Source organism: Strix aluco, chromosome 2 (assembly GCF_031877795.1).
Source record: "Strix aluco isolate bStrAlu1 chromosome 2, bStrAlu1.hap1, whole genome shotgun sequence".
In the NCBI taxonomy this organism is placed as follows: domain Eukaryota; kingdom Metazoa; phylum Chordata; class Aves; order Strigiformes; family Strigidae; genus Strix; species Strix aluco.
Genome location: NC_133932.1, coordinates 118,370,006 through 118,396,533, shown reverse-complemented (window position 1 = coordinate 118,396,533; position 26,528 = coordinate 118,370,006). Strand labels below are relative to the sequence as shown.

At 36.7% G+C, this 26,528-nt stretch overlaps 1 protein-coding gene across 6 annotated transcripts in view; it reads left to right on the top strand.

Moving 5' to 3' along the window:
* The first annotated feature begins 1,256 nt into the window (after window positions 1–1,256).
* IFT88 (intraflagellar transport 88) overlaps window positions 1,257–26,528 on the top strand; it is a 53,233-nt gene continuing 27,961 nt past the window's right edge. For 2 of the 6 annotated variants that reach the window (XR_012622106.1, XM_074816048.1), the window contains exons 1-16: window positions 1,257–2,489; window positions 3,482–3,544; window positions 4,276–4,332; window positions 6,021–6,074; window positions 7,958–8,021; window positions 8,098–8,167; window positions 9,159–9,249; window positions 13,604–13,708; window positions 14,847–14,953; window positions 15,581–15,691; window positions 15,790–16,021; window positions 17,572–17,642; window positions 18,097–18,183; window positions 20,779–20,878; window positions 25,351–25,437; window positions 26,096–26,282. Coding sequence is in view for 5 of the 6 variants with exons in the window: in XM_074816048.1 (XP_074672149.1) it covers window positions 2,385–2,489; window positions 3,482–3,544; window positions 4,276–4,332; window positions 6,021–6,074; window positions 7,958–8,021; window positions 8,098–8,167; window positions 9,159–9,249; window positions 13,604–13,708; window positions 14,847–14,953; window positions 15,581–15,691; window positions 15,790–16,021; window positions 17,572–17,642; window positions 18,097–18,183; window positions 20,779–20,878; window positions 25,351–25,437; window positions 26,096–26,282 (1,591 nt within the window). In the remaining variant the exon portion in view is untranslated. The remainder of the gene's footprint in view (window positions 2,490–3,481; window positions 3,545–4,275; window positions 4,333–6,020; window positions 6,075–7,957; window positions 8,022–8,097; window positions 8,168–9,158; window positions 9,250–13,603; window positions 13,709–14,846; window positions 14,954–15,580; window positions 15,692–15,789; window positions 16,022–17,571; window positions 17,643–18,096; window positions 18,184–20,778; window positions 20,879–25,350; window positions 25,438–26,095; window positions 26,283–26,528) is intronic. The other 4 variants (XM_074816053.1, XM_074816052.1, XM_074816051.1 and 1 more) reach the window with 4 other exon arrangements.

Sequence of the window (26,528 nt, the reverse complement as noted above, 5' to 3'; positions counted from 1 at the left end):
TGCAAGGAGCCATTTACTTTACCACAGTAGATCTGCTTTTCTCTCACAATAGCAAATCTATAGCATAAAGTACCGATTTTCACCATAAAATGACAAGAAGTTGGCTTTACTCTTGGGAGGAGACACTAGGTATGAGGATGGGAGAGATGTCCTAAGGTCCCTTCCAGCCTGAATTATTCTGTGATCCTGTAATCCTAAATTCTCCATTATGGAGAAGTCTAGATTTTTTCCCCCATTCTGAATTTTAAGTGCTCTCTATTTAATGTTTCAGAAACACCCATTTATCCTAATAATTTTTCCTTTAAAGTCAGTAAATATTATCCACACACTGCAAACTTTTATTTGGACACAGCAAAGCAACGTCTGGTAGACAACAGATTTTGTTTCCATTTATTTTTTCCTTATCCCTTGGACTAAAGGTAGGCAGTCTGATGAGTCTGCCATCCTTCACAGTGGTTTTGTGTTCCTCTTCCAGAAGATGAGGAAAGCATAGAGGAAAACAAAATTTGTTTGTACATCCATCGTATGACACACCTTTTATTCCTTGGTACACAGGCTCCCATCTTGGAAATATGTATAATCTAACTCAGGAAATTAAGCATCCGTTTAAATGTTTGCAGAAAATCCTAGAACAAGCAAAAAGTCATTTAGTTCGCATTTAGCTCTACCTCAGTGATCAGCACTAATCGACTTGAAAAATCTGTCCGGAAGAGTTCAAAGCAGTAGCTTCCCATCTAAAAGATGGTCATGAAAATTTTCGGATTTGTGTTGGTTCCTCCCTGCAGTTACGCATTTCGAAGGAGAGAATTTTCTTGCCGTTTAATTTGTGGAAACGAGATGAGGCCGGCTTTCTTTTTTTAACCTCAAGACTAAGCACGCCCAAGCCGATCCTGGCAGGAAGCGGAGGGGCGGCGGGCGAGCTGGCAGGTCTGACACCAAGGAGATGAATTTTGCGGGCAGCACACACCCTCTCGGCGCCCCTGCCCCTGCCCCTGCCCCTGCCCCTGCCCCTGCCCCTGCCCCTGCCCCTGCCCCTGCCCCTGCCCCTGCCCGCTCGCTCATCCGCCCTCCTCTTGCGGCGCCATTTGCCGCGTGAACGTCCCCTTACAGCGGGCGACGCCCACACGGGGGCAGAGGCTTCGGCGGCTGCTCTGCGCATGCGCCGGGTCCGCGCGTAGCCCGGGCACCAGGAGCGCCCCGTCCCGCCCCGCTCCCCTGCCGGCCGGCCGTGGTGCATTATGGGACGGCGTCGGCCCGCGGCCCCCTTAGCAACGCGGCCCCGTTAGCAACGCGGCTCGGGCCGGACTCGGCGGCCTCCGCCGCGCTTGGGGCCGAAGGAGCGGGCGGCGGGCGACTGCAGAGCGCGTGGGTTGGCACCGTCGCGTTGGTTCCCTGAGCTTCTCGCCGACCTGTCTCGCCCTGCCCGGGAGCGCGGCTCCTACGCCACCCTCGAGAAGGCGGAGCCCTCCCGCGGCACATCGCCGCCGCCCCCCCGCTCCGGGCGCTGACTGAGGAAACCCGCAAAAAGGAGCTTTGCGGCTTCGAGCCGCGGTGGCACCGCGTACTGCTTAGAGGAGGCCCCAGCCAAGTGGGAAGCAGCGGGGGGCATCCTGCGGCTGGAGCGGGACCGGCCCTTGGTGGGACGTGCAGCCCTTCGGCCTGGCTAAGGCTGACTCGCTAAAGTGCATGTATTTCATGTTCTAGATGAAATCAAATGTTATCTTCTTAAGATTTTTATGAAAACAGATTATGGGGCAAAGAGAGACCTCCTTAGTGTCCTCAGTGAGGGAAAGACCACTGGTTGAATGCAGCCATATTAGACACTAAAGTATTTGTGAAGAAAGACATTGGAACCCAGGCTTCTTTAAATCTAGTTTTTAAAAACTGCTTGAATTGAAATGGCAAAATTATATGAAGAATGTTGTGTATAGAGAATAGCTGTGGCTGTGTTGATATAAGGAAGATTTGAAGTTAGAAGAGGTATCTTTCATTGGACTGATTGCTATTGTTTGCCCTAATAAAAAAAGGCAAACTTTAGAATATGAGAGAATTATCTTAAATCTGAATTACCTGAGAATGTAAAGATACCATTCTAAAAGTAATACAGTTACGATCATTTAGTTTTAATGATAAATATCTTTGAAACTATTTTCATGACAGTGGTATAAATACCTAACAAAATCTAATTCTATGAAATGGTGCCATTTAATAGGTGAACCCTAGTTTTTATGACTAATCATAGCTTATTTTTCATTTCAAAGGCAGCAATTAAAAACTAAAATGAAATTGGAGCTCTTTTGAACTTGTAAACCTTACTACTATTTATATTTTACATTTTTAAAGATACACATAAAACCACTGAGATAATACTTGTTAAATGTTAAATGTTTCACAGAAAAATGATGCAAAATGTGCATCTGGCTCCTGAGGTTGATGAAGATGATCTTTATTCTGGCTACAATGATTATAATCCCACATTTGACACAGAGGTAAAAATATTTGCTGTTTCCTACCTTTCCCATACATAGGATTTTAACTTCTAAGTGCAAGATAAGAACGTGTGGGTACAGTAATGCACAAGTGTACTACTGCTTTGAAGTGAAATTTTATTTATTTAGCAGGATAAAGTTTCACCAGGATCTTTTTGAATAGTTATTTTTTGGATAGTTTTCTATCCAAACAAAATATTCCAACAAAATATTTACGTGCATGTCATGGCAGATCTAATATGTTTTAATGGTTAGAATTTATGAAGTATAAAATCCTAGTTATTTGAAGGCCATATTCACATTCAGGTACAGTCAATGTGGTGTTTCTCAGTGTGCAGCAGCAAGTTTTCTGACAAAGGCTACTTACTGGTCAATAGCTCATTGATCTCTCACATTGGTGCAGCAGAAGGAGGTAACAGTAGTGTGGAGTCTTGCAGGTCTCTGTGCAGTCGGTAGCCCATCTGGGATGACTTAGGTAACCCTGCAGACCACTTTTTGGTAACTGCTGGTGTAGTGGCATTAGAACAACAGTGGGGTCATGAGGTCCAAACCCACTACCCTGCTCAAAGCAAGACTTGGCATCTTGGCATGGGAGTTGTAGCGTGACCTCAGAGACATGAGATATCTTAATGCATTGGTGTGACGGGCATTAATGTTAAAATTTAGAAATAGTGCTAGTAGTAAGCTTCTGGACAAAAATAAAATTTCATGTTATATTTTATCACTAAAGCTCTGCTTCCTCACTGTGTTTTTATTTTTCAGGGAATAACGAGTTTTTACATTTCCTAATCTAAAATACCAAAATAGATAGACCAAATACAATCATTGTTTATTGTCAGTAAAACATCTCATTCAGTTATCTTCAAGTCAAGTATTTTGGAAGAAGAGTTGTTTTTTTACCTATCTGCTTTCAGTAATCACGAGGTTCTGGAATTGTGCCTTTGGGTGTTGTGGTTTTAAAAGGGTTGATATTTTTATTTTATCTTTTCTAGGATTTAGAAAATGATGTAGCTTTTCAACAGGCAGCAAGAACAAGTCATGGTAGAAGACCCCCTGTAAGTACCTTTTAAAATACCTTGCAATAGTGTAGACCTCCTGTAGAGCCTAGGTCCGATTTTGGCACTGGTACAAACCTATCTTTGGAATTTCTTCTCTTTTTTTGTCTACTACTGATATGAAGATACAGACTTAAGTTATTGATATGAAAAATAAGTAAAAAATTAGCAGAGCAGGAGTTCCATTAAATTTTGGAGTTGAGCTAGACCAAACAAGGAACTTCAGCTGGAAATGTGTATTCTTGTTAAAATGAGATAAAACCGTGTTAAAGAGCAAAATGATATATTCTGAAAGGACTGTGTTTAATATTCTACACATAGAATTACTTGCTCTGACATATAGGTTGAAATACATGCTAGAGAGTGGGATTTAGAAAACTGTTTTATTGTTCTGATCATTTTTTCTCCATATTCATATATTTTACATGAATTTTCTTACTTTCATTTAGCTGTGACTTAATCCTGTATTGTTTTTCAAAACTAAATATAAAGTTGGCACCCGCACTTTAGAAGTGCATACTATATGTCTAAGGAAGTGTTGGAGCGGCCTAATTAATATTACTTCTTTGCCAGAATAATCTAATTCTACAATAAGAATTCTTTCTATAAGAATTGAAGCATTATTTCTATGAATTCACTATAGAAACTATATAGAAAGACTGATAATGAAAACGCATGGTTGTTAATGGGTGGTGTGTGTGTGTGTGTTTTGGGTTTTTTTTTCCACCAAGGTGACAGCCAAAATTCCTGGTACATCAGCTTCAAGACCTTTAGCTACTGGATTTGGGGTATGTTTTTTTTCTGTTGTATTCTTAATGAAAATGAGGTATTTGCCAAAAAATAAATTTACTATTTAATCCCTTGCACAAAGTGAGCTCTTTTTAACAAAGTATTTCCTTCCAGTGAACTACATGTATTAATTTTAATTAATTCCCAACTCTGCACTTGGTCAAAGCATGGTTACCTTTTTTTTTTTCTTTCCTCTCACAAACCATGTTACAAATCAACTTCCGTATTGCATAAGGCAGTAGATTCCAAGGTATTAACCTGATTTTCTTTCAGGAGGAACTGGATGGGTTGTTATTTGGTCTTGGAAGAGTTTTCTGAAAGTTAAGATGAAATTAAGTCATAAAAAATACAGGCTTTCAAATCGCCTCTAGATTAATCAGAAAAAGTTGGTTATATTCCCTGGTATACTTAACCCATTGTAACTCTTAAATAGCTAACACTTTAACCTGGTTTTCTATGGAAACAGACGTTATGCACTAGTGATCCATCCAGTGTCGCCTTATCCCAATAAATTTTCAATCTGTTAGTCTGTCTCAGTCAGATTTGAAAAGACAGTGCTCTTAGACATAAAGTTCCTGTAAATTTTATGACAAATAAAGAAGGGAGATCACATTGCTTTAGATCTCCTAAGCAAGTTAGCTGGGTAATAGTTTCAAGAACACCTACATTCTATTATAAATCATTGAAATGGAACCTTTGCTCTGAACCCTCTGTTACCTGCTCTGGATATATTCCTTTTGAGACTGCTTTTCCTTAGCAGTTGTATTTGCAGATGTTTAGTGTAGTGCCATACTGTGATAGGAAAAGCTGTCCTGTTAAAGGAGTGCCCAAAAAGGCACTTCCTAAGGATAATGAAGACTGAAATCTTTATCTGCATTAGTAGAGCTAGAAACCTACAAAACATTGTCCAGGCCACAGTACTACCTGTTTCTGCAGATTTGCTTCTCCTACACTACAGTCCTTGTTAATGTAGATTCGGCCTTAGCAGAAAAAACAAAAAACAGTCATAATGTGCGATGGATAGTGGGTAAAATAGTAAAACATAGGCCTCTCAGTAGGAATTAGGGGAATACTTTTTCATGGCCTGAAACCCTTTATCTTTGTCTGCTTGTATTGTATATGTGTAGCAACATTTAGCACTGACTACTAAATATTTCACATGTATTTCTTTACATTTTTGACACTACTACAGAAGGACAGTATGCCGCATATCAGCTAATGAAAAAGATACCCATCAGCAATTTCAAAGTGTATCTATTTACTGTAAAATCTGCCTCTATATTAATCTTTTATCAGCTGTACTCAGGATGTTGGTGAAGTATTTTGTGGAAATTACTTGTTCAATTTAAAGGTAGTAATTTCAATAATTTAATAATGGAAAGTACTACTGCCTCAGACAAATTTCTGTGTAATTTTTTTAAAGGTCTGACAAATATCCAAATACATAAAAAAACAATATGGTGAATTTGTTCTAACTGAAGTGTTCAACATCTTTAAGTCTGCCAGGCACTGGCAGTATATTGCATATGAATAACATAAATGGGAATTTGCTATGAACTTATGTGAGAGATCAACTCTTAAAACTCAGTGTTGAGAAGAGTGCATAGCTCATAACTCAGTGCATAGCCTTTACAGGCTTCTAATGCTTTGTGAATGCTAGTTTCAAACAACTTATTTACTTTTGTAGTCAAAGGCGTCTTTAACTTCATCTATGGGAAGACCAATGACAGGAGCTATACAGGTAAAAGTTTCAATCTTTACATTTTATATTGATTTGGAACAGTGAAGTTTTCTGATAAGTATTTGGGTTTGATAGAAGTATGTAAAAGTTCACTGAAATAATACAAATTATTACACTGTTTTAATTTGTCCTTTTTTGAAAATACTACTGTCAGAAAACATGAGGATTGTGATGAGTATATTAATTGAGGACAGGGTTGGAAGCAATACCAGTGTAGTGCTTTTTAACACTTACTGACATGCAATGAACAATTTTTCATTGAAATAGGAGAGAGGTAGATTCTGGTTTTCATGTTTTTCTTATGTATTTATACTCTAATAAGAATCAGCTGCAATTTGCCAATGACTTTCCCACCACCACCCTTCAGTATATTGACTTAATGTAAAATATATCTATAGCTACTATATTCTGTGTCAGCCCAGGTAGGAAACAGGAATTACCAGGGAGCATCAAGAGTAGGCCTACTCCCTAAGGGAAGTCAAGCCAGGAACCTAGACAGAAATTGCATAGCCAGCAGTGCAGGGGCCCCTCCAGCAAGGACGCAGTCACACAATACCTGAGCAAGGCAAGTAGGATACACCCAGAAATGGTGGCCACGCCCAACCAAAAGTCCAGAACATAAGGCAATATCATGGTGATAATGCAGGTCTGAGGTCAAGACAAAAGTCAGTGCACAGGCCAGGGTTAGGACCAACGATTACTGGCCAAGTCCATGGTGACAAGGCAAGGCTAAGCTCAATCCAGGAGGTCAGTCCACAGGTTGAAATATGGATCATGGGACTCTGGCCAGCCATAGCTGTGACTGATGTCCAAACCAGTAGTCCTCCAACAAAGCTCAGGCTGAGGGACCATGACTGAGCTTAAATAAAGCTCCTGGATCCATGGATAGGGTGTGTGGCTGGAGGCCCCAGGTGAGTCTGGTCAAGGCCATTAAGATTTATTAGTGCACTCAGTGTCCCGACAGGAAAGTTTAATAAGCTGGCATGGGGTGGGATCAGACATTCATGTGTTGGGAGGCATTGTCTGGTAATAAGTTACAGATAGAAAAAAAATGTAGTTTGTTTGTGCCTCTCTTGGTTTAGATAAAGTAAAATATTCTGATCCATAATATCACAGGATTCTCTTTATTGTCAATAAAAATTAAAAAAGCAACTGAGTTCTGAAACAGTGTGACAGTAAGCTATTACAGATCTCAAGACCAGCAATTCTTGAGAATCTTCTAAAATATGTTTGAAATTAAGTATTCTGAATACATACAAAATTTACACAAAGTAACAACTGTTCCTTTGTGTCAGTTACAGTTTCCTGGTAGTGTTTGCTCCTCTAATTTGTAGACAATTATCATAGAATCCTAGAATACCAGGTTGGAAGGGACCTGAAGGTTCATCTGGTCCAACCTTTCTTGGCAAAAGCACAGTCTAGACAAGATGGCCCAGCACCCTGTCCTGTCCAGATGAATGTTGGGGAACCCACCACTTCCCTGGGGAGGATATTCCAATGGCTGATTGTTCTCATTGTGAAAAATTTTCCTCTTGTGTCCAATCAGAATTTCCCCAGGGTTAACTTGTACTCATTACCTCTCATCTTTTCCATGGGACTCCTTGTAAAAGGAGAGTCTCCATCTTCTTTGTAGTCACCCTTTAAATACTGCAACACGGTGATAAGGTCTCCCTTAAACCTTCTTTTCTCAAGTCTGAACAAACCCATATTATATGATACATAATACTTGAGAAATAAGAACATTTTAAAAAATACTCAGTTTACTGAGGTGGTAACAACTGATTTTTGTATTTAAAGGTTTTGTAATACATAACTGATGTCTGTACAGTCCACAATCTATTTTTTAGGAAGATTATTTTAATATGTTTTTCTTTTTATTTAAGGATGGGGTTGCTCGACCAATGACAGCAGTGCATGCTGCAGGTTACACTAAGGCAGCTGTGAGAGGTACGATTTGTAGAAATCACCAGCTGCCAGAGGGAGATATTATTTTACAGTTTTCAGTACTCTGATAATCTTGCAGGTTCTTCATTTGATCCTCTTGGCCAAGCAAGAGGTCCTGCTCCACCACTGGAAATGAAAAATTCAGACAGGTTTGTTCAGTTTTGCATTAAATTATTTCAGAGCATTAATAGCAACAAAAACCCAACGATGGGTAGAGTTTAAAAACATCCAGGCAGTTATGGAACATTGAGGGGCCAAACTCTTTGTGGAATAATGCCACAAATATTTATGCATATGGTTAGCTGTCTCGCCAGAGCAGTTGCACTGACTTTCAGGAATGTCTGATTTCAGCTACTTCTGGTTCTGACTGTAGCTTAGCAGCCTGGACATAGTTGTTGCCATCACACAAATGCTGTGATACTTATATGGAATTGTGGAGGATTATGGAAGAGTGTGTGGCAGGCAAGAAACACTATGATTCATGCAGCTCTCTGGAAAGAACTTGATGGAATTTTGCCTGCTGTTTTACCCTGTTCACTCTGACCTTAGCACTGTTGTGAAAGTTTTGCAGGTGTGAATGTTGGGGAGTTCACTAAGAACAAGTCATCGAGCTTTTCAATACAGAAGTTGTATTCCTCAAATATAGCTATATAGGAATAGAGAATCCTACTGAAATGTCTGGTTATTTAACTGAAGAAAAAATTTAGATGAATGACAACTGTTTATTAAAATCTGTATTTGCAAGCTATATTTTACAGTTTTCTATGCAAATAAAGGTTCAATTAATTGCTCTTAATACAAGATTTCATTTCACTAGGTGTTTGATTTGAAAGTTTTACCAGCTCATCTCTTTGTTCTTTCATTACTTCTGAACAAATTGGATCCATGAAATTTGCATGTCTGTCTGGTTCTCACAAGAGGATTTATGTTTTCTTAGGTGTCCCTTCTCAAATTAAATGTGTGAATGTGGTGTCTTTGGAGGATCTTCTCTGAGCATTATATTTTCTGTGATGGGAAGACCGGTTAGTTGTGACATGTGATACATCACTGTGTTGTTTTACTGAGACTATCCTGTGTAGAATCTTGGTGTTTGCAGTTACGTTACTAGTGTTAATCCTTTTATTGTTATTTTTATTTTAGTTCAGAAGAGAAGATTAGGCAGTTGGAAAAAAAAGTGAACGAACTGGTTGAAGAAAGCTGCATTGCCAATAGCTGTGGAGACTTGAAATTGGTAATTTCTTTGGATTTCGTTTCACTTTTGCTATTATGTGAAGAACAATTTATATAGATAGATGTTTCACACTGACTTGGGTTCAAACATTTCAAATTATTAAAATCATCTTAATTCTAACTTTGCTATGACTCTTGTAATCCAGTGATACCTTGTATTGCCAAAAAAAAAAAGGATAGGAGCTGTATTTATTGTGTATATATTTGTTAAGATTTCAGTGTTATAAAAACTCTCTTTCCTGTATCTCCATTGGCCTCTTCACATGGGTCTGATCAGTTAGTCATACTGGCAGAAACTTGCCCAGTCTAACCTATGGACTCTCTGGGAGCAGGTGACCCTTCTTCAATACCAGGCTTGTAACTGGCATCTTTGCAGTGTTTGGTCCTCAGATGCGTAACAATCTTGTCTGAGTGACATTCTGTTTCCTTGATGTTGCTTGGGCTTTTTGGATAATGTAATTTTCATTCAGGACTGGTGCTCAGCACAGGGTCAGTCTCACTTAAGCCACCTCCACAGTACCCTTCCATGTCGGGGCTGTTTGTGCTACAGCATACAGTAGACACTGTATTGCTTTTATTGCACCATAAGGGAGTCAGCATCAAGATGAGCTATTTCATCTTCTTTCAGTCCTTCAGACAAGGGGACCTTCCAAACTAAGCAAACCCTGAAGTGCAAACACCATTAGCCTTGGGTTCCAGTGTGTCAAAACAGCCTCTACTCTTCCTTCTTAGGACCAGGCTTATGTTTTATTCCATGTGCTTTGGACTGGCCAGCTCTAGCTCCTAAACTACTGAGGCAGAGCAGGCTCAACTGTTAGAATTAATGAGATATATGCAGTTCTTAGGGATGTAGACTTCCTTTCTGCTCACCCGTTGCCCTCTGAAGTTGATGGCATCTGATCCATATGGGGGAAAAATTAACTAGAGCTATGAGAGATGATGTTACTTGCTCAGTCATCTGAGCTGCAAGATTTTTTAGTCTAAGAGTGTATTCTGAGGAGGTATTGTTAGAGTACAAGAATGGGCAAAGCATCTTTCCTGATCTGCTTGATACTGTCCGATACAGATCCTAGGCTAGATGGCCTTTGGTTTGATGAAATTCTTATGTTTTGGAGACGAAGAGCTCCAAAATTCATTACAAAGATTGTGAATGATCTGAGCCTTGCTATAAATTGGAAAAATCGCACTGTTTATGCACTGTACACAATGTCTGTATCTGTGAATCAATCAATAGGTTTGTAAATTGTTAGCATGGTTACTGGCACAGTTTTGGCCCAGGCTAACTAGCATTTTTCTAAACAGTTCCTAGATATGGTTGAAGGTTACTATGGATAAGGAACTATTTCCAATAGGCAGTTTGAATGTATTTGGTCTGTTGTAGAGGGTACTAGAGCAATGTCATGCTAGTTACTAGTGGCTAAGTAATAGGCCTAGCCCATTTGATGTATACCTAGTATAGATGTAATTAGTGAGTTCAAGCTGTTTGGACAAGTTAGCACTTTTAATAGATGTTGTCTTCTTGTCTGACACAAAGGAATATTTTTCTATCCACACTCTGATTCAGACAATTTCAAATATCTCTTTAGGTCTTGTGAAACATGGTGGGTACAGCATCATTTAATCTTACCTCAGCTGTTTTAATGTACAGGTAGTCTTAGCTGCAGTTTGGATCTGTTAGGAAGCCTGCAGTCCATCTTTTGGTAGATCATCTTTGTTCGGAAGTCTTTGTCTTTGCACTGAGATCTAGAATTCATTCAGCTCTCAGGAGCCATGCTGGACCCAGTGACAGTGAGGGCTTTCTTATCTTGAAGGGACTTTATATTGTCCAGCGCTCTCCACAGCGAAGGCCTCCTTAGCTCTTTTATGCAAGGTGATATTGTGTGCCTTTGTGATGCTTCTTATCAGACTACATATATGTTATCCTTATGATCTTATCTGTATTTGGTGGATTTCTTAAGTAGTAATACTTTATTTGCATGTTTCAGGCCTCCCGTAGGTGAGGTATTCCATGTTACAGTGGCAGGATCTGCCTTTTGTAGAGAAATATACAGTGTTTCATTAAGTACATCCAGTATTAATTATTATTAATTCATCCAGTAATAATACCTTATTTGAGGTTTTCTCATCTCTTTAAGACAGCAGTTTACCTTTGGAACTAATACAGCAAAAATGTACTTGTCAATGATTTTGTGACTATTTTCAAATACAGAATAGGACATTTACCCTATTAGACTATGACTGTTGTCTTGAGGTCTGTCTTTCAGAATGGGTAACATCCCATGTCTTTTTGCTTACTACAAAGACTCATTGTATCGCTTTTGAGGAAAAAAGGTGTCTCAGCTCTCTGAATGCATTCTTGTTTCTCTGATCAAAAGGCCTGGTCTGTGCCTTTCTTCAGTTTGTGCAGCAACTCCAGTGATCCTGACCAAATTAAGACAAGATTGAACATCGATCATCTTGAATGTGATAGGTCAGCCTAGGCAATTCTGCTATCAGGATGATACTGTACTGTGTGAGGACTGCCTTTATGCTTGCGCCTACTAGGACAACCGCCTGGAATCCTGGTCTGCCTCTCCTTTCCAGTGATACATGGATTATCTGTTAAACTAATAGCCCGATAGCTCCTTTGGAGAGAGGGATTTCACTTAGCATATCTTTGCCTAGTGGTCCACGGTGTAGGGGGTTTACTTCCTTGGGGACTTAACAAGAAGGCTTCTAATAGTGACACTCTAAGTCCCAAAGTGGGACTGTCTGGTGTTCAGACTGGATGAGTCCACCCTTCAAGCCAATAGATCTTCTTACGTTGCACTTCTGTAATAAAACATGTTTTATTGCTGCTAATAGCTTCTGATAGAGTGTATGAAAGAAGTCTATCCATTTATTGTGTTCATTTAGGATAAGTATCTTTACAGACCTATCCTAATTTATTTCTGATATAATGTTTGAATTTCATCTTCACTAGGAAATAAGCCAACCTGTTTTGTTAATTTTTCTTGAGCCTCATGCATGTATGGCCAAGAATGTTCTTTGTTGCTTGATGTCAAAGGATTGTTTCTTATGTAGATTATACCAGACCATTCTGAGGGTCCTGTAGGATGTTTGTGTTAGTTTCTGACAAGTCCAGCAGAATACACTATGAGGAGAGATTGAGGGAGCTGGGACTGTTCAGTTTGAGGAAGAGAAGGCTGAGGGAAGACCTCATCACTCTCTGCAACTACCTGAAAGGACATTGTAGAGAGGTTGGTGCTGGTCTCTTCTCACAGGTGATTAGTGACAGAACAAGGGGGAACAGCTTTAAACTGCAACAGGGGAGGTTTAGACTGGACATTAGGAAAAAATTTTTCACAGAAAGAGTGGTCAGACAGTGGAATAGGCTGCCCAGGGAGGTGGTGGAGTCACCATCCCTGGATGTGCTTAAGGGTCGTTTAGATGAGATGCTGGGGGATATGGTGTAGGGGAGAACTTTGCAGAGTAGGGCTGATGGTTGGAGTCGATGATCTGGTCTTTTCCAACCTGAATGATTCTGTGATTCTATCTGTTTTCCTACAGAAGTCATCAAAGTTGCCAACTCGTTATCTATAAAACAGCCAAGTTGGATTTGCCTTTTATCATAAGGACTAAGAATCAAGCTATATCTTGAGAAGTACTTCCTTCACCACTAGGTGCCAAATAGCTATCTTGAGTGCTAGCCATTATTTGTTTAATCATTGCACCCTTGCAGAGGCAAACAGACTGCTAAGGGCACTTGTAGACCTGTAGCATTACTTGTAGGAAGGGTCTTGACACCAATCTTCAGAGGATTATCATTGGATAAAACAATAATTTTGGTATTATTCAAATTGCAAATGTACATGTGAAATACCACTTCTGGATTGATAAAAAAGGGAAGCAATTTACCAGCATCCATAGTTAGTCAAGGTGTATGTACAGCATACATTTGTGTAGCATGCTTGTTTACTTCCTGCCTTCACTTTCTTCTTTCCAACACCTTCCTGTACTGGGATTCTGCAACTAAGGAAACATGCCAAGCCTAAATGCTCCCTCTCTTTTTCTTTCCCCCCCACCCCCCAGCCTAAGCCTTTATGTGCACATTCTATGGTTCATACAAGTAGAATAATCTAGGGATTATGGCATATATGTGTGTGACTATAAAATTATACAGCTAGAGCAGACTTAGACAACTATATGTCTGCTTATTGCTAATGAAAAACTTTCTGTGGGTTATATTGCTGCTTTTCAGGTATTGGGTACAGTCTGTGCATCTAAAATAATGGACATCATTGTTTTGAATGTATTTTTGTCGCCTTGGGTTAGTAAGATTCAAGGCATTGCTAAATTCTAGTATTTTATTTAAGGCTCTGGAAAAAGCAAAAGAGGCTGGAAGAAAGGAAAGAATGTTGGTGAGACAACGTGAACAAATTGCTACTCCAGAAAACATCAACTTAGACCTCACTTACTCAGTAAGTGTTTAGAAATCTTCAGTGAGTGAAAGGTGTTGGTAAAAAAACTTCCTAAAGAGACATTTCAGTGTTTGCTGAGTGTGTGTGTATTGTAATGCTCCTCACAGTGTATCAGATCAGATACAGTCTACGTTTGGGGGCAGGGGAAGTTTATGAAGAATGACTCCCCGAAGTTAAAAACTTAACATTGGATTGCAAAGATCCATTTATATCAAGTCTATTCCCTTGAGTATTCCTATCTCAAGTACCAGAGAAACCACATAGTCAACATTAAGTGACGAGGGATGCCCATGAACATCTATTCCAGCTATCTACTCACATGCAAAACATGTATATCAAAATATAACAGATGTAAACCCTGTACTTCAAAAATAAACAGTCTAGAAAATGTAACATGCCAAGAGAAAAAAACAGGAGAAATCAGACACTGCCTTTAACTTGAACCATAAAGTGACAGAGAATGTATTATATGAAATAGCATATATTAATATTTGTAAATCCTGAATCTTAAAGCTGGTATCTAGGTTTACATTCTGGTTTTCAAATTAATAGTAGACTTTTTTAAAAAAAGGATACAACATACATAAACGTACTTAGGGGGAATTTTAAAATTGTACTCCAGTTAGTGCTGTAGCGAAAATTATTAACAATGAATACATTGAATTAGGCAGACATAGTAATTTATTTTACAGCGAACGTCAGAGTAAAACTGGGGAAAAAATGTGGAGGTATTTTACCTAACACCAACAGAACTTCTGTTTTGAAACAGCAGTTTGGAAAAATTCTCTCTTTGTAAACTGAGTGACCACAGGTAGTAGGACTGTTTCCCACATGTTGGGAGTCATAAATTACACACAGGTTCTGAGAATTACCTTGTATGAATGATTTTTAATACCCTTGCATTATAACATTGTGTTTACTTAGGTCTAAGGCCCACTTAGCATGAATTTTAATGGTAGTTATTTAAGTACAAAAATAAAAGAATTACCTAAAATAAGTAGATTTGAAACTTGTTTTCTCTATGTCAATGTACAAGAATAAAGGAGCTTTAAAGATGGGAAGCTTAAAACTGGTAGAAGTTTATTACTGTTGAGAGAGCTACGTATTTTCTTATATCTGTAATTCCATTTTTCTATAGGTTCTTTTCAATCTGGCCAGTCAATATGCTGCTAATGAAATGTATGCTGAAGCACTGAATACATACCAAGTTATAGTGAAGAATAAGATGTTCAGCAATGGAGGTAGGTTATATTTCAAAGTGGATTAAAATTGGTAGTCAGGCATTCAAAACGAAGACTTCATCTGCATGGTGTTGACTCACAGAGATCTCAGCCCTCATGTCTGTCAGTCAGAATGGATAATAGATACTCACAATCTCTGACTTGGTATAACTTAACATGGTTTGGCTCTCCAATTCATGAAGTCTTTTCTTCCCATAAGCCAAATATATATTTTTTTCATGCCACACACACTGTGTTGTCTAATACTAACTTTTTCTCTTTCGACTCAGCTTTCCCCTACTGAAAGCTGCTTTTAGTGTTTTGTACATCTTTGAGACTCCTACAGTGCACTTTTCTTAGAGATGCTTATTTGCAGCTGTCTTCCTGGAGACCACTGTGAATAATCTTTACCTCATCCCTCAATTCACAATCAAAATACATCTAGTTCTTTTCTAGGTTTCATTACTACTTCATCTCCTTCTGGGTGAAAATTCATAGAAGGCTGTTCTGTACAGTGCTTCCTTAAAGGACACTGGTACCCTGTAATGACATTTGTTAAGAAGTTGTTCTACTCTGTCACTTTGAAACAATTTTAAAACACTGTAACTATGCTTTAAAAAGCTGTAATTCCTTGACTTCTTTCATTAGGTAGACTGAAGGTGAATATGGGAAATATATATTTAAAACAACGAAACTATTCCAAAGCTATCAAATTCTACCGTATGGCTCTAGACCAGATTCCTAGTGTCCACAAAGAGATGAGGTGAGTTTCTATTAGTAGACATAGTTCTGAAATACCAGTTTTGGATACAGTATGATTTAATAGTTAAAACATAACCTAATCCTGATTTCTTTACTTAGGATTAAAATAATGCAAAATATTGGAGTTGCATTTATTAAAACTGGCCAATATGTCGATGCCATTTCTTCATTTGAACATATAATGAGCACGTCCCCAAACCTGAAGGCAGGCTTCAACTTGATCCTATGTTATTTTGCTATTGGAAATGGTGAGCAAATGAAAAAAGCCTTCCAAAAACTGATTGCAGTTCCCTTGGAAGTGGATTATGATGACAAATACATTTCACCAAATGTAAGTTTGAACAAAATAAACTGTGTCTTTATATGGTAAATCAGGAGAAAGGGGGAGAGACATTCAACATTTGGACTGTACTGAATTGATGTGTATTTATGTGTCTAAAATAAGTGGTTATTTTACCAGCATGTACTTAATGTGGCAGTACTGCTCAGAGGTGTAAAATGAGAACATTCAAATCCTTTTTTCCTCAAAAGATATGATGTACATAAAATCCACACTGCATGATTGTCTTCATAACGGTTTTATTGAAATTATCTGGGCTGACTTACATGGCTCAGTTACTGTTTTACCACCTTTATTTACATAAAATTTTAATAAAATATTTATAAGCTAAAATAAAGGGAGAAGAGCAATGAGTTATCTCAAATGTGTGCTAATAAAACTTCTAATACTGTAATGTTATTGTACAGAAGAAAATTTAGTAAAGTTTACATATACTTAGTTTATTACACTTTGTTGGAAACTGGACTTCCTTTGTATCATGAAACAGGCAGCTCATGATGTTAAAGACAGGATAAAGTGATTAATAGGTTTAGGGTCCCTCTTAGAAACGTCCTCTATAGAAAGATCAAGGCAAGCCCTTTATATTCTCTTAGCAATCTCTTTGTCAGTGATGCAAAGCTTCCTTTTTCAGTCCTAAAGATCAAAGATATAATTAGTCTTCCAACTATTTGCAGCTTAAGAGTAGCTGTTACTTCCTCCTGTCATAGCATAAGCAAATAAAATTTAATATATGAAGCATATATATTTATTGATAGATATGTATATAATTTCTTTTATATCTTTTCATCTATAATTGAGATATATCTATCTATCTAATTTCTCATATTAGGAATTAAGTAGGGGTCATTAAATGAATTAATTGAAGGCTATGTAAGATCATTCACTGGAAGAAAGGCTTTAGACTGTAGAAGTTCTTTCTAAGTATAGGCAAGCTATAGCTTTAACAGACATTTCAAGTTCTGTATTTTTGTTATGAAGAGGTTAGAGAAAAGATCACAAGTTTCCTTCTAGTCTTTATTTTGTATAAATTTATGATCTGTCCCCAATAAATGAGGAAGGGGTGGCTACCCAGTATACTTGCATTAGTTCTTTTAGAACTAACAGAGATGTGTGATAGAAACTGCAAAGATGGATCATGTGAGTTCTTGTAATGAGAAGGTAGCACAAGCCCTCATCTGCTGAATACCGCTGCAGTTCAGCAAATGCTTAAGCATGCTCTTATTTTTAAGCATGTGAGTATTCTCACTGTGATTTGCAGCCTTCCCAGTCTGACACACATGACATTAACTATACCTATTAACAACAATTAACCACATACACAAGCAGAAAACCAGGATTAAAGTAGTTGTAACACCAAATTCAGATTTTGTGGTTGGAAAAGTACTTGAAACTGAAGCTAGCTTTTTGAAACATGAAAAGTAAATAACTGACTTTATTGACTATGTAATTTGCATCAGTTTATGTTTACAGTCATATTGTCTGTAAAATAATTAAAATGTATGTATACTGTCATAATTTGCAGTTGTTTTGTCCCCGTCCAGGATGATCCACATACAAATCTACTGATTGAAGCCATTAAAAATGACAGCTTAAGACAAATAGAACGTGAGAGGTAATGGTGGAGTCTATTCCTTCTTGACTGTGGTGCCATGGATTTTAGCTCCTGAAAGCATTGTCTGTCTTCTCACATGTCCACAGCTCTTGTTATAAAAGTGTCCTCATAATTCTTAGGAAAGACATGCTTGGAAGAACCGTTTGGATCACTCAGTTTAGTGTACTGCACTGAATTAGAATATCTACCCCAGATATATCTACCAGATATCTACCCCAGCTATAGGTTACACTGCTTAAAACTTGCAGCATTGTTTTTTTTAAAAAATAGAACTACAGTGTGCAGTGAAAGAAAAACAGAAAAAAATGAGAGCTTAATCAAGATATAGGGCAGTAGCGGTAGCAGGGGACTGTTTAGATTGAATTCTGAAGCAAGAACAAGATTTGATTATTTTTTTCTAGACATGTTTTTGAAATGGTGACATATGCCTGTGTATTGTTTTTTTTTCCCTTAGGAAATCCATGGCAGAGGAATACATCATGACAGCTGCTAAACTCATTGCACCAGTAATTGAGACATCTTTTGCAGTGGGCTATGACTGGTAAGAGTCAAGCAGGGCTTATTTTTGTCTAAACTATATGCCAATCCTTTTTGCTGGTAATGAAACCAGATTCACAAACATAAACAGCCTGGGAAACCTCGTTTGCTGCAAATCTCAAACGTAGTGGCCAGGCTATTTTCAGTTTGCCTCCATAATGCTGTGGAGAAGAACAAAACAAAGCATTAGAGTCTATTCTATGTTAAAAATTAATTTCATTTATCACTGAAACTCAACTGCTAATTACACATTTTGAACTGTTCTGTAATAGCACAAAAAGAATTCCTTAAAATTCAATTGAATTTGAAAATTCAATTTGAAAATTTAAGAGTTTTTAAAAGTCATGATAGACAAATGCTATACAGAAGGCAATGATCACTACTTTTTACTGTAAGTTTGAAGATAGCATAATGAAGACTTGGGGTGTCTAAGAAGTTTTCATTACTCCATAGAGTCATGATATAAAACACTGGAATCTAAATATTATTAGAAAGGTTTATTTGCATTTCGTTTATAAACTTAATAAATATAGACTTAATCTACTATTTCTTAAACATTTATGCAAGTGTATACAGTGATAGGCTGCTGCTACAGTTTACCATTTTGACTTTTTTATCCACTCTATTCTTCAGTTTACAGCTTAACTTTTTGCTTTCTATGGTATTTTCTACAGCAGGATACTCTTCTCTTTAAAACAAAATAAAATAGACACACTTCCCATAAGGACAGTATAAAAATAATTAGCATAACTTTTCAAGATTTTTAACAAGATATTTTTAACTAGTTTTCATTTTTTTTATTATAAGGACTTCGATATTTTCAGTATTTTTAATAACGTTATTGGAAAATAACATGTACACAAACAAATATTGTGTATCTGCAGCCACAACATTGCTAACAGATATATTCAGTGTTTAGGAAGTGAAGGAAGTCTGATGGGAAGAGAGAACTTTCCTTTACCTTTTTTTTTTTTTTGGCCAGTTAGTATTATTTTCAAATTCAATTATATTTTCATATAATTATAATTTACTAATGACGCTGTTTATACTAACATGAAATAATCTCTCACACAGACATGTTTAGTCTGCTAGAGTCCACAAGGTGGTGTTTGATGATTTAATAATCATTATAATCTTATAATTTCCCTACTTTTCCCATTGTGATTTACCAGAACTTAAACAGGATGTCTTGTGAAAATTAGCTTGCTGCTTTGTAACTTGTTAGCATGAGTAGGTCAGATTTGTTTGCTCTATATCTTGTTTTTTGTTCAAGAAAACTGGAAAAGGTTGTCAGATACTCAGTTTCCTTAGTGCTATCCACAAAATACTTGTCAGGAAGTAAAAGACTCTCATTTCTGTTCTGGCTAATTAAACAGCTTCTGGTGAGATGTGTGGGATTGTTTTGTGTGTATCAAGACAAATTTACTCTCTTTTCTTCCAGGCTGAGGTATTCAAGCCCAGGGAAGAAATTTAATGAGCAGTTTGAGCTTGGTTTTCCGAATACTACACTTTGTTATGAGTCCTCTGAGTATTAAATGTGCTTTTAATCAGATTAATTTTATTTACAGAAATAAAATGGGGATAAATAATCTTTGGATTTCATAACTTCTTACTTAAAATGTGACATAATCTTGGGACTATCCTGTCATATTCATTATGTGCATTTTATGGTTAAAAGATGTTAACAGTAACAATTGAAAACTGGTTTTTGACTTTTGCTATAGATGTCTTTGCAGAAATTGCTATTTTTTCAATATAATTTTTCCTCCAACATCAAAAGGCATTTGTATACTTTGTATAGAGACTATCCATGTGCCAACCCAATTATAGCAGTAGGCAGTTTGTTAAATTAAACTTTTGTTGGCATATTAGCCAACTATTAGAAGAAAAGAAAAAGGCTTTCCACCTTAAAAAAAAAAAAAAGTGGAAGGGATTAAAGAAGCACCCCACAAAATTGATCATTTAATGTGCTTAATTCCAAATGGTTTGAGAGAACAGTATATGCATACAATAAATAAAGGTCTTGCTCCAAATGATTAGGCAGTTTTAAAGTAAACCACATCAAACCCTGGAAGATGGTGTCTGTGAATGAACATCAGAACTGTCTGCTGTGTTCTGTTCTGCCCTCATTTTGCAGAAGACCCTAAGCCAAAAGTAGCAGGGGGACGACCAGAAAGAGGTTTATTATTATGATTATTATTATCATGTAGCTCAGGGACACAATCTGTAGTCTCTGACTTTGTTCGCTAAGCTGATTGATGGACTTGGTACTATATGCAACAGGAGATGAGGTTTGAAAAATCATCTGACGGAACATATCCAGAGAAAATGGTTTGAAAAATTATGTTGGTATCTGACATCAAGTATCCTTAAGTGATGGAAAATAACATGCTATTTAGGCAGCTGAATAAAAAAATGAGAGCAGAGATAGTATTACTAGTAGTAGTTTTTTCAAATATTTTTAATCAAAGTGCTCTGCCTCTGTAAAGAAAGAATAGCTAAGAACAACTCATTTTGGAAAGCAAATTGGCTGCATAAGTATATAACTTAGTGGCATTTACACAGATGCATTTTGTTTATGGCTTTCTTTTGTTTGCAGGTGTGTTGAAGTAGTAAAAGCTTCCCACTATGTAGAGTTAGCCAATGACCTGGAAATAAATAAAGCCACTACTTACTTGAGGCAGCAGGATTTTAACCAGGTATAGTAACTTTTCACATGACTATTTTTTAATACCGTATTGGCAAAGATACCTTTCTTAGCCACAGCGTATTTTTCAGCAAGGGAAAGAATGATTTATGCAAACATAATAATTATATTGATGCTGCTCAGTAAAATAACTTTATAAAAAAACTGGCAAGAGGTGAGTTTTATCTAAATGAAATTGCTGCCTCAGAAGTTACAATGAATGCAGTTCATGTCAAAATTTAGTTATCTTGGGTGTCCAAGCTGTCATTACAGTTAATGGAACTGTAGTCAGTACAGTCATTAGAGCCTAGAAACCATGTTGCTAATGAACATGGAGGCGTTTTCATCAGTGTGAGCTGAATCTTTCTCTCAGTTTGGTTGATTATAGTACCAAAATATAGGCAGATGCACTTCATATGTGTCATTATTGTTTATGTTACGGTATTCTCACTGTTCCCTATGTACTACAGCACTCCCTGAAATACTATAATCTGACATCGAACTTCAGTCAGCCCTCCTATCCTCCCATTGAAATACAAACTGGAATTAAACTAAGTATCTGCTCAGGAGCTTGGACAGTTCTGCATCTCTTATAAAAGATTGCCCCCCTGGAGGGCAGAGAGGGCTAGGATGAATCACAATTACTGAAAAGATATTATAGCAGTTTAAGCCACACTGTATGTTAGCAAATGAGCAAGGTCATAGAAAAGATACAGGATTGGTACTTCCAAGTAAAACTATAGCTTGTTGCTCAAAATTCATTACCTGGCAGAAGCTCAGAAGATAGATCTAACAAAATCTTTGTGATTTTATGGTTTTTATTGTTCATATTATTACATATTCCCTTTTCATTGTTTTGTTGCATTTTTTAAAATATATATGTGAAATAACTTCTGGCTGCATGTAAATTATTTATGTGTGTTTATGTAGGTAAGATCTCTTTCTGCAACTGGCCACCCAGTCACTAGTTAAGACAAATTTCTGCCAATGAATTTTATGCTGAACTACCTTCATGTTAAAAATCATCACCAATCTCTTGCTGATAAGTACAGTAGGCTGTTAACTGTAGCTTTGCTCTTCTATGCGTATAAACTGTCAAAGTAGGTGTATAAATTAATACCAAAACTTACCATGTTTAAGTTTTTGATATTATCTAAGTGAATGTGCAGCTTTCTTACAATGTTTTATTTTAAGACAAGTGCATTTTTTGCTCTTAGTCAAATTTTTATAGGTTGTTGGACAATTTATACTGAGTTTTCCTTAAAATTGTCACGTGATCTTTTCTTTGCCTATGAAAAAGGGCTTGGTTTGAAATGTGAGCGGTTGGAAAACAGCTTAATCTGAACAAAAAGCAGCTCAGATAGCTAACAGGATTTGATCAATTTCTTTCTAACACGCACTGTTCAGCACGTTCAATGATAGTGATGCTGAATAAGTAAGAATGAATATAGCAACCCCCAGATTACAAGTGGCAAGAAGGATGAGAGATCATATACAGCAAAATTACAGCTGAAGCTGAATACCTCTGTTATCTTCTGTGGTCCTTTACCTTCCAATAGCTTGCAGGGATGCACACAGGGCCACGTGCTTAACTTTAGACTGCTTTTCCTTCTCATATTTAAGCTCTTCTGGTTTCCTGAGCAGCTCTTGCTCCTCCTGTCTGTCCTGTCCTCTTCTCCTTCCCTATAGATACAGCAAAACAGTGATCCTTTATTATACTGCATGTCTGACTGCTAGTTTTTCTGAGATCAGGAAGCAGTTTGAGAGTTTGGAAAATGTGGGGCAAATCTAGTAGCTTTACTGATGATAGCTTTTGGAGGATGATTGTGTTACAGGTAGGTAAACAGTCAAATGATCTTAAGAATGTGCAATTTTGATGGTAATTTTTTGCGATTTCCAGTTAGTATCCAGTATAGATCAAAAAAATATCAATTCTCAGAGGTAAAATGAGATACAGAGATTGTTGGTGATGTTTCTGTGGATAACTCCAGTGGAGGGAGAAGGAAGTGTGTTGGAAGGTAGGAGTAACTGGAGAAGATGCTCTTTTTATTTTGATTATGCGATAGAAGACCTTTAACCTGTGCTGGAACTACTTAATAGTAGAGTGGGATGGCAGAATGGTGATTGCAGAGTCGTCTTTTTTTTTTTTTTTTTCCCCCTAATAAAACTGCAGCTGCCACTTATATTCATCCTGTCTGTCTGTTGTTCATACACTTACTAACTCACCACCTGCTCAACACACCTTTGGCTGAAGAACAAGAATGGAAACTTTTTGAAACATTCAGTTTCAAGGCTAAAAGTTTTATTGTGTTTCAAAAAAGAATTGAAATAGATTTTTATTGTAACTATAATGGGCTTAACTATGTGCTCATCATAATGTGTTATTTTAAAACAGTCCTAGTAAAAAAAAAAAAAAAAAATTCAGGGTGGAAATTACCATAATATGTCCAGGGTTGTATTTTATTAGTAAGGGGTTTTGTGTATTAGATATTTTGAATGTTTTTCTAATTTCAAAGAAAAACTTCAAAAATTGATTTAAAAAGGAAGTTCTGTAGGTTAGCCATGCAACTCCTTAACATCTCTGGCAGACCTTGCTTGGGTCAGGCAAGCTGCTTTGAAGTTCAATTTCTGTAAGCAAATAATTTAGGTACATTGAAAACATGTCACAAATAATAATTTGGACAATCTGTGTTTTGATTGTTGAATCTAAGAAATTGTTATTGTTGGGATCAAGAAGTTAGAAGTTATTTAGAAATATATAAATTTAGCTAATGATACAGTGAGAACATTTAAACTTTGCAAGGAGAAAAGGAGTATTGCTATGGATTTTTATCCTAGGGCTCATAATTGGTGAAATGGTTCAAGAGACCTGCAACATAATTTACCAGTAAGTTAACAGAGTTCAGACTTCTATGAACTTTTCATTATACATGAAAAAGATATTATTTCCACTCTAATTTTTGTCATTAAAGGTGCCATTTAGCAGTAAAAGCAAAGGTAAATGAATCAGCTAAAATGGGAAATGGCTTTTCAGAAAGTGACTTTGAACTATGTAGCTCTAAGTTCACTAAAAATGAATTCCATTGTAAGAAATGCACAGCTTTTACTCAAAGAAGGAAGTCTTTGCTTAAGAGTAGAATATCTCAGATAAAGTAGTGTTACATCTGTAGATATTTGGGACCATTCCCTTTTTGGAGAAAGTCACAAATGTGTGTAAAAGTTTAAAATTACCATAATTGAAATCTTGCATTTCAGAGACCACAAAATCTAGAGCCTAGATGCCATTCTTGATTGAAATTGCTGTATTTCTTTAGAGAATCTTCTATTATTAGGAGAATATTATGATCTTTAGTAGTTCATAGTTCTTGGGTGGAAAGTAGTTGACTAAATTAATGGACTACATCTAGCTGTATATACTTTTGTCATTTTACACGTCATTAGTACAGTCATGTTTTTTGTGTAAAGTAACTGTAAAAATAGTATGTATGACAGTCAATTAAAACTTGTTTCCTTTATGTTTGTTTTGGCATTCCACATATGGGATCATGCATTCACTTTGATATGTAAACAGCAGCTTTTAGGTTTCATGTAAAGGAAGAAAGAAACTTTTGAACTGCTAATGTTGATGGCTAAATTGAGGTTGCCACATCTGTGTTGTAATAGATGTTGGAACTGGGCTCACTGTGATATTCTAAATTTGTGTAATTAATATAAATATTTAGTGTAAAGAAGCCAGGTTTTCTTAATAATTTAGTCTGCAGTTACAATGTTACCACATAGTCAATGAAAAAACAAAGCTGTCTTTTATTTCAAAGTTGCTTTGATAGTTTATTAGCTATAAATTTGTTTACTTTTTGTCCATAAATGTCTTTATTTTGAAGTTTATGAAATTTAGTTTTCATGTAAAAGTCTTAAAAAAAAAATAATCTTCTGGCCTCAGTTTTCACATTTAAGTACTTGCTAAACTTAGACAGGTGTCATCTTATTACACAAGTCTTGCATATTTTTTTATACAGCGTGTACTTTTTCAGCTTTTTAATAAGAGTTTTAAAGTCAGTCCTTTTGTGTTCACATAAAGAACCAGAAAAATAGGATGAGAATTTTAATTAGTTGACTAGATTAAAAGCAAATAATATAAACTTTTGTATGTGTAGCATTGTCAGATATCTGTGTACTTCAAGGTAGCCATATGTAATCTAAATTTTGAAGAAGTAATAAATAGCTAATACTATGGAAACTTTGTGACCAAGAATAATATTATGTATAATATATAGATATACTTCTGTGTGTACATGCTTACAAGCATGTGTTACAAGCTCTAGTAATTATCATGTATGTGAGTATATGAGTTGGTAATTTTAGCTGTTTGTTGCTGTGAAGTTTATCAATGCTTTCTGAAAGAATATTGGTATAAATTTGCTTCAGTAAGTTGTTTCCAAATTATGTAAGCTGTTGGGAAGTAAATTGTTTCCAAATTATTTCTAGGCACTGGAGACTTTAAAAATGTTTGAAAAAAAGGATAGCAGAGTAAAGAGTGCAGCTGCAACAAACCTTTCATTCCTTTATTATTTGGTAAGTGCTTCAACAAAACCAGTTAACTGCAGTTTATGTAGCAACTTCTGTATCTTTGTAGCAATTTTGGTGTCTGTCTAAATAATCTCAATAAACAACAAGAAACTGCCTGTTAGAGGAGTTATTCTGGAACACTCATTCTTGGCTGTAGTTGAAGTTTGGAGCATGTCCTTTGTATCCTGTTGCTGAGAGGGAGAGTGAGATGGAGCCCCAGGTTACAGAATTTTGCATGCCTGTAGTGTGATTTGTGCAGAAGCTCAGCAGCTGCATTTAAAGCTCAAGTCCTGAAGACCCTGGCTGAACTTCAGGAACATGTGAAGTAGCTTAGGCAGGTGTGTTTGTGTATGAAGCTTGTAGGATATGGGGATTTTTTTTGGTTTGGTTTTTTAAAGAAATACCACTTCATTGCAATAAAGAAAACTTCCAGACTGAATGGGACAGAGTGGCAAAACACGTCTTAAGTGTTAAGTTCTCTGAAACTTGAAAAAGATGATCTGCCGACATTTATGCAAATACATAAGGAATATTTAGAACTGAAGAATGTGTTATTTTTTCATCCTCAATCTTTTGAAATTCCACTATATTAATTGTAAGAAGCCACGGCTGCAAGAAAATTGACTGACAAATGACTAATACAATGTTTGTTTTATTCATGTAGGAGAATGAATTGGCACAAGCAACTAACTATGCAGATTTAGCTGTAAATTCTGACAGGTACAATCCAGCAGCTCTAACTAACAAAGGAAATACTGTTTTTGCAAACGGAGACTTTGAAAAAGCAGCTGAGTTTTATAAGGAAGCTCTCAGGAACGATTCCTCATGCACTGAAGCACTTTATAATCTTGGTAAGCCCAAGGTGCTTTTGTGATTTAGCTTTTGTCTAAAGGAAACACTAGTGTTTCTGAGAATCTGGCTTTCAAAGTTTTCTTGTATAGAAATATATAGTAATTATTATTTCTTTATGGAGTAATTTATGTTATAGCAAGGTATTCATTTGTACTTCCTATCTGTTCTGCAAAAAAATACCAGTGTTAACATCATCTAATAACTTCAGATGTTTAAGTCACTTTGAAGATAAAAATTTCTACTAT